At 34.2% G+C, this 9143-nt stretch overlaps 1 protein-coding gene across 1 annotated transcript; it reads right to left on the bottom strand.

Moving 5' to 3' along the window:
- Positions 1-1395: 1395 nt before the first annotated feature.
- On the bottom strand, positions 1396-6614 carry LOC127700255 (leucine-rich repeat-containing protein 15-like). The gene is made up of 2 exons (XM_052203679.1): positions 6554-6614; positions 1396-5093 (listed from the first exon to the last, which is right to left on the bottom strand). Exon 2 carries the CDS (start codon positions 5091-5093, stop codon positions 2472-2474), a length of 2622 nt encoding a protein of 873 aa, XP_052059639.1. The 5' UTR covers positions 6554-6614; the 3' UTR covers positions 1396-2471.
- Between the last annotated feature and the right edge of the window lie 2529 nt (positions 6615-9143).

Genomic DNA, 9143 nt, shown 5'->3' with positions numbered 1-9143 from the left:
GCCAAGAGATGGCAAAAGTTCAATTGGCCTTTTAGGTCGGGTCAGCTTAAAGTTAATAAGCAATATTTTTAAAAACCATTTTCCACATGAAGCAGGCTCTGTTTGCCCTCCCGGAGCACCTGAGATCACCGCCGGTTTTTTGTGGGGTTCGTGTTGTTCAGTCTTTAGTTTTATATGGTTGGTTTTGTATGCTGTTATTTGTCTTTTCATTATCATTTTGTTTGTTGCCATGGCATTGTCAGTTTGTTTTTGAGTTATGAAAGTGAATATCACTTTGTTATCTTTCGCCTTTCTTTTACCTTTCAATTTTTAAAAATTAAAGTTTTCCCTACACTTCAATATACATCACTGTTGAGGAAAATTATAATAGAATACTTAATTTGGGGGAATATAAAATTTTACATAGGCCACTTGGAAGTAAATTACGATCAATTTGTATTTAAAAGGCGATACATAGAATCTCAGATTTTTTTTTTGGTTCTGGTTGGGAATTTTACCGTCTGTTTACTTTTGAGAAAAAAACTCAAAACCAATTCAATCTATCAAAATACAGTTATGTGCTATTTATAAAATATTGTTTTGAATATTCAGAAACAAAGAGGAGAGGTATCTAAGACTGCCTTCCTATTTCACCAACAGGCCCAGAGCCCTGATTTGCTGGATTTACATCCTGCTCACATCCTCCACCACTCTCCTATCATTTTTATCATTCAAACCGATACTTTTGCAGTTTTTGGGGGCGCACACTCACCGAGCCACTGAACTGGTATTTACTTGTCATTGACATGATTGACGCCAAGAGTTTGTTGTAACATGAATGATATTTTTTCTCCTGATATTTGAGTGAGTTAACTTCTTTTATCTTTAAAGGAGTGCATTAACGGAATTGTTTATTAGTTATTGCACTATCAATTTCGCCGTTGACCTAGTGTCATAAGAAATGGAGGAGCTTAGACCAGTGTCTGGCTACGCCTTTCGTGCATTGAATATGTTAATTCGTAAAATGAGTGTTATATATATATATATATATATATATAATAAATAAATAACCTGTTAGGTGTGAGCTTTTCCATTCATCGGTGTAGAAATTCAAATAACTGACAAGATGAGAAGCAACTATGGAGCTGTAACAGTTATTTTGTGGAACTTTTACCATCAAAGTACACAACGAAGCTTTTGTGCACTGAATTGTTATAAAGATTCAAAGTAGACCTTATGAATGACAGTGACGATGCTTGTGAAAGAAATATCCTATTACATAATAATAAATTATGTTAATATAAATCTAATTATTATCCCCATTTATAATATTTACTAAACAAAAATAATAAAGCCTTGTCTTAAACTGGTCAAAATTTACTACAAATGACATTCATATTCTCCCCCCCCAAAAAAAACCAATGAGCAATAATATGTTCGATACTTTAAAGTTTGTTACATCAAAACAAATAGCATAATGTAATTCTTAAACCGTTTATACGCACACTATTCAAAGGCCATTACATTGTGACATGGAAAATATCCTGCATCTTATCAATGCATAAACAATAGTTGCATACATGTATATGCCTTCCCATATGTCTGTCAGTTTTACATTATTACACAACTATGTTACCAAAAAAAAAAAAACAACAACTAAAGTACATAAGAATTCTATCAGATGTAAACGATTTTGTATGTTATGACAAAATACCGAAAAATTACTAGTGAAATTTATATTAAAAAAAATTATGGTTATTATAAAAAAAAAGGTGCACAAATTAAAATAAGCAGTATTCAGCTGTAAAATGTTTACCTAAGCATTACAAAAAGAAACTATCAACACTGTGTAATATCTTATAAAAACATTTACTGACAAGTTCGATTATGCATTCACTGATGTCTGAACATAAAACTGAGCCCCTTAACCAAATCTAAGGCTCGTAGTCATCTATAAAGTTTAAAATTTTGAAAATCTCGTACTACGGTTTTATGGCACTCAAAGATTTGACCATACGATTATGATCAGATATTCAACCTTTGTCTGCATTATATCCAGATTGCATATCTATATGTATCAATGACATAGATGATTGATCAACAACAACAAAATAACCCGTAGTGAATTAGAAGGTGCGTATATTCCTATAGAAGCAAGCGACATGATATGTTAGCAAAATACGTTCATTTAAAGAAAGGAAACATTTATGTCAAAGAATATTTAAAGTATCGTAAGACTCAGCCATTGATTCGCATCGAGAATTTGCATTATTGATTCACCAAACACTGAGTTTAGGTCAATCATCTGCACGCAAGATGTACAGTTGTATAATCACTCTCATAAATTATGAAACCCTTAAACTCTTCATTATAATAATTTAATTGATATCCACAATCGTTTGACGGTCATTTTTCACCAATAAGGTGTAATTTTGAAAAATAATATCAAACTTGAATATTCTCGTATCAAGTTTCATAATGTATGAGAAGGATCATATAACTTTTTCCATCATGCTTCTCTTTCTTTTTAATCGATCAACTAATTGTTCTTTAAATGTCAATTTTGCCAGTTCTGAATCTTCCCATGTTAGGAAGTCGTGCCTCTCCATCTTACTCTGCAGTAACTTGGGAACTTGGTTAGCTTTGAGTCCATCAACGTTGACAATCAGAATGTCAGAAATTTTTCCTTTATGTAATAATTCAATTGCTGTAACGATTTCTAACTCGTATCGCTCTTTTGCGATGTATTCTTTTGTGAGTATAATGAGCACAGCCTGACTTGCTTCCATATTCTCAATGATGTTATAGACTATAGCTTTTCCGACTTCGGCGTCTCGTTCCTCGAAATAAAGTGTAAATTCACCACCGAATTCACCCTGATCTCCATGGCCACTGTCTATTCCGGGTAAGATATTTTTCAAAACCCACTGATAATTGTCGTTGGCACTTGAAATGTATACATCGTATGTATAAACATCTCCATCCAGTTTCTGATAACCGCCAGGTTTGCTTCCAACAGACTTTCTCACATATCTCTGAATTTTATACCATAGAAATTTGATAGACCAGCGTTTTTTGTACACAGAAGAACCAACTAGAACAAAAAACGCGAAAGCGCCAACTGATGCATATATAATATCTTGTTTAGTAAACCATTTACAATTAATTTTATTCCTGTCAAAAGAAAGAAGTTTCTTTCCATGCCATTCAGGAGGCGAATTGCAGAGATACGTATCGTTGTGCAAAATCGCTATTTCTGTTGTATTCATCCAATCACGGAACCATCGCAAGTTGCACGTGCAAGCAAAAGGGTTCTGACGTAGATCGAGAGTCTTCATTTTCTTAAAGTTCCGAACAGATGACGAATTGACCAGAGCAATCATATTTTGACAAAGATCAAGATTTTCTAGTTTGAAAGTTCTTTTATATAAGTTGTCTCCCCATGATGATATCTTGTTCGATCTCATAGATAGTTTTTGTAGACCTGTCAGATCTTTGAAAAGTGGACCCGGAAGCTGTGTCAATTGATTGTTGGTCAAGTTCAATAAGACAAGTTTGTCCATTCCGGCAAACAGAAGACCATTGACGTCTCTAGCAATTACCTCACCAAGTTGATTATTTTCAAGGTGTAAATATCTAAGCGATGAAAGGACATTAAAAAGCCCAAAAGAACAGGATGAAAAGGCATTGTCGGCCATGTTCAGATACAGCAGAGATGCCATGGATGCAAAAAGACTGTCACCGTTCGGAATTTGGTTTATATTATTTTTATTAAGTTCGAGTGAATCTAAAACAACGAAAGATTCGAAGAGTCTTCCTGGTAAGGTATGTATTTTATTGTCCACAAGGTGTATCTTTTTCAAGCTAGTAAGACCATAGAAAGCATTCTGTTCAAGCTGGTGAATTTTATTACCTCCCAAGTATAGTAACTGTAGTTTTGACAACTTCATAAAGGTATTGTCTTTCAACGCCGAGATTTGGTTGCCATTTAAATATAACTTTTGTAATGATGGAGGAAGATTGTTAGGCACCTGGGATAGCTGATTGTCGTTGAGGAATAACCTTGTTAATCCATCCAGCCCTTCAAAAGCACTGTCATCTATTTTGAAAATGTTCGCAGCGCTGAGATCTAAGCTGATCAATTTCTTTAAATTTGCGAATCCCTTTTGGGGTATACTGCTCATTTTGTTATTTTTCATACTAAGGGTCGTTATTGACGTATTCTGAAGTAACTGAAAAGTAGAAGAGGGTAATACTCCACCAAGAGTTATATTATCTATATTCAACGACACCAGACTCGATCCTACAAGACCATGGAATGCCATCTCTAAATCTGAACTTGTCAAAGGATTATAGCCTAATTTAAGGGATGTTATATTCTTCAGCCACTTAAAAGCACCTGTAGATATTTCATCAATTTTACTCCTTGATACTTCCAGTTTCCTTACATCTGAATTTTGCAAATTTCTAAATGTCAAATCACCAAGTTTCCTTATTGCGTTGTTACTCAAGCCAATGTCGTTAATTTTCTTCAGATCCATAAACTCATCCGGAAACTTTGGATTAGAAATTTGGTTCGCCTGTATGTAAAGACTTTTAAGACTTTTTAATTTCCCAAGTCTTGGAATTTCGGACAAATAATTACTGTCAAAGTTTATTAACTGAACTGATGGAGTGTCTTCAAAGGCATCTGGTTCTATTTTTTGAATGTCATTGTTGCTTAGATAGACCTGGGTTAATGAGGACATGTTAACAAAAGTTCTGCTTTCTATCACAGATATCTTATTGTTCCTAAGATACAACTTAGAAAGCTTAGGAACAATGCTACCATCAAATGCGTTAGCTTGCAATCCTGCAATTTTATTATTGTCCAGCCAGACATATCGAAGGTTTGGTAAGATGACATTTGCAGAAAAATTAACATGTATTATACTGTTGTGTGTCATATATAGCTTCTCAACTGACTTCGGAAGCTTGTCTGGAACGCTTAATAGTTTATGACCTTCACAATTCACCGATGTCAATTGTTTGTTACAGAAACATTTCTTTGGACAAACGTCTTCAGCCATGACGCTAGTGACCAACATAAGGACAATTACTTGGGAAAGGAACATCTGAATAAAAAAATCACAAGCATTTAAAACATGGTCAAATGCAGACTTGTTTGTTGCTGTATATCATATTTGTTACAGTGGTCTGTATTAGCCATGAAGACTGTTTAAGAAGGATACATCCAAAATTAACAAAATTTAAAGTTTAATTTCGCATCGACAATGCACATGATGCAGTTTCAGAGAAAACCAAATTGTGAGTTCTATCTTGTGCCATCGAGTCCTTATATATCATCATTCACCTTGTTTTTATTCATCTGAAAAGATTTGATAAAAAAGGCCAACGAAAGTCAGAGCGAGTTGCCTCTACTGGCCATGTTTTTTTTTATTTTATCGGAACGAAATGAAAATCTCTTGTGTCGGACATTCGATACATTATTCCTGCAAGTTTGTTTAAATTATGTCTAGAAGTTTGAGTGAACGAGATGCACCAAAGACTTCAATGGTAACGATATACCACCAAAGCCGCCAGGTTTGCAAACGGCCCAACACTGAATAAAGATCATATGTACATGCTGTATAGAATTTCAAATTATTTCGCCCTGTAGTTTCAGATAGGATTTTTTTTTTAATTGACCAATACGTAATTCCTGTTGAATTTGTTAAGAGAAATGCAAGCATGACTTTTACACCATTAGGGACAACAGACATTGACGATGGTCCACGGACGATGGACGGAGTTGACAACGAAAGACGCAAATGCTGAAAATGACTATTCCTAGGTTACAGTAAAATATTGAAATGAACATTTCATTCCATAAATTAAAATATGTGGTTCAAAATCGACTAAGCACAGCAATGTATCAAAAGTCTTAGCAATTGGATGACTTTTAAGTAACAATTCCTAGTTTCATCTCTGAACTCCCATGTTGCTTTAAAGTAAGAGTAAGAAAAAAATGTACAGTTGTGGCTAATTGATTTTTTTTCAACCATAACTTTTAAGTGTACAGTTTGCTTTTGTGTGCACGACACCTTCTGGTGGGGGGAACATTTTTATAAATGATTAGGCCAACTTTCATCACTGGAACTTGAAGAACGCCAAGGAGTTTTAAAGTTTAAAAGTTTTAAAGTTTAGAAGAAAACGAATTTATGACGGACGAACGGACAAGCTCATTACTAAAGGCATGCCTGCGATTTATCGGCGGGGCTTTAATAAAGTTGTTTAACAATATTTTCTATTGAAACTAGCTTTGGGGACAATTCCTAATATAACGAATTATATCGAATATAGACAATTAATTCTTTTGTCTTTGATACCCTTTTACTCACATTGATAGAACGAAGTTAAAAAAAAGGGGAAAGGGTGACCGTTTTTATTGCAAAATAGCAAACAAAATAATAAAAAAAAGTCTCCAAAGTGGAAAATTTAATATTTTCTATAATCTAATGTTTGCTACTGGTATCAATATAATATTATTTTCCTAAACGAAATCATTTTCCATCAAATAGTTATGTTCACTTACCTCTACATATATCGATTTATCAATATACGTATAATCTCAATACACAACTAGAATCCGATAGCTGAATCTAAATGAAATATTAATTACACGGGTTTTAATATCATATAAATTAAAGTGCAGTGTATAAACACGAAAATACAGGTAATATTAAACCATAAGAAAATGTAAGACTTACATGTAGTTTAGGAATAGAAACTTACATGTAATGATTGAGACTTTCCATTACACAGGCACATTTATGCGTGGGTGTCATTCAAAATGATAAGCATGATAATGTTCTTGAATTTCATGGATCCACAATTTATAATTTGAACGAACATGAGTACAAGAAAAAGAATAGTATTAAAAAGCTGTTCAAACTAGATGTTTCTGAAAAAGTACTTTGTATTTTACTGATCGACTTAAGCCTGAAATAGTGACTCCATGAGCTATTGGTTTCGTTTTGGTTGTACCTGCCCTAATAAGTTAATCTGAGAAGGGGTTGCAATATTTCGTAGGCATAGTCTAAGGGGCATTCAGTTTAATTTTTACATGCAAGACGTTTGTATTCAAAATTTCAAAATATAAACATAACAAGCATTCTGTGAGTATTGCCTGGCAATACATAGTCCCCTACCGGTTAAAAATTCATTGTACTGGAACAAAATGCTAACTTGATCTATAACTTGTCATGGTGTAAACTAAATAACAAATATCAAGTCAAAATCATCAAGCATGACGAAAAAGAATGTGAAAAATTGATTATTTGAGTGAATTTTCTAAGTCCAAGGTACATAACTCTGCACAAAATCATCAGACCGAAACAAAATTCGAACCTGATCTGTAACTTGTCATGATAAAACTATATACAAATTATCAAATCAAGATCTTCAAGCATGACGACAAAAAGTGCGGAAAACTGATTATTTGAGTGAATTTTCTAAGTCCAAGGACCATAACTCTGCACAAAATCATTAGACCGGACCAAAATTTGAACTTGATCTGTAACTGTCATGATAAAACAATACACCAAATATCAAATCAATATCGTCAAGCACGAAGAAAAAAAGTGTGGAAAACTGATTTGCTGAACTGACGGATGGACAGACAGACAGACAGACAGACCTTAAGTCCCCTTCGACTTCGTCGGTAGGGGACTAATAAAAGTGAGAGGCTTTATTTGTGGTCACATGGTAGTATGCTCGCCTCGATTGCAAGAGGTTGTGGTTCGATCTCAACCGGCTTAAACCATAGACTAAAAAATAGTTTCCTACTCCACCGCTCAAAACGCGGCATGTATGTGTTAGAGTAAAATTGGTTGGCCCGGAGTGATAATAATGTGTCCGAGTACGGTGATATGTCTTACTGTGGATTATTACTTTGTGATTGAGCACGTTAAATATTCGGTTCACTGTGTTGACCATGGTCTAGTGCAAATCAGAGTTCATATTCAAATCACATTATCATGTTCATATCCATTGGACGTTAAATATCCATCCATCATCATCACAGTGAATACTTTATAAAAAAGGGGGGTTCATTACTCAATGCAATTTTCAGACTAAACCTATCAACGGATAGCAATTCCTTGTTAAGTGGCGACGACACTACATGTGAGTATTGAAGTATATAGACCCGGAATAATACCACGTAAGGGGACGACCAGTTGATATATTTGGGAGGGGGCAAGAGGATTTTTTGCGGATTCACTATTCATTTTCATCTGTCGCTACGCATACTTATTTTTTTCACCTTTGTACGCAATAAATTTTGAGTGGCAGAATATTTATTTTCAACCTTTCTTAAGCATTGCCAAGGTTATTCATTTTCAGCTTTTAACCAGGCCTGGATATTCATTTTGAAAATTCCTCTGGACCCCCTTCCCAGAAAATTAAATGGTCGTCCCCTACCGTTCCATGTTTTTCTTTTCTTTCTCAGCACTAGCACTTCACCATATTGTACAGTATGTGCCTCTAAACAAGGTAATAACTATGTTTTTTCTTTTTTTAAACAGATTAAAACGGAGCATCTATTTGAATGTTTGCACAAGACAAAAGGGTACACATAATTAAATCAATATCGGATGAACAAATTGCAAATGACTTGCGAAATAACGTTGTACATAATTATGTTAGTATATTTTGTACACCAGAAAATAGTTAAAAGCATATATACCACGTATCTTTCATATGCTACCTAAATAACATTAACGGTACCAATTTTACTCAGTGCACCAGATGCACATTTCAGTGTACTCAAGGCCAAACTATTTGAAAATCCAAACATGATACAAACTATGAAAATATAAAATCACAAAGGACCAAAGTAAGGCCAAAATCGTAAAAGACATCAGAGCTATGCATGCGGGAGATACCTTCCGTAATCTCCGTGTTTTCTTCATATATTTTTAAATTGACGAACGTTGAGCAGAGGGAATTAGTGATCTAGGTTTTCCAAATTTTCAACTACAGAACATGCATCTGGTGCTGCGTTTTTCATATTTCCGAAGAAATTATACAAAAGCCATGTGATGTATATTCCAAAAAAACATTTGAAGTATGCAGATAACACGATCATACAGATTATTGCTTTTAAAGAGTATAATATTATT

Source organism: Mytilus californianus, unplaced genomic scaffold (assembly GCF_021869535.1).
Source record: "Mytilus californianus isolate M0D057914Y unplaced genomic scaffold, xbMytCali1.0.p SCAF_5, whole genome shotgun sequence".
In the NCBI taxonomy this organism is placed as follows: Eukaryota; Metazoa; Mollusca; class Bivalvia; order Mytilida; family Mytilidae; genus Mytilus; species Mytilus californianus.
This window is presented reverse-complemented; position numbering and strand designations above follow the sequence as displayed.

Bases quoted from the DNA above. Each gene is read 5' to 3' on its own strand.
- LOC127700255 (XM_052203679.1), bottom strand. From the start codon at position 5,093: ATGTTCCTTTCCCAAGTAATTGTCCTTATGTTGGTCACTAGCGTCATG.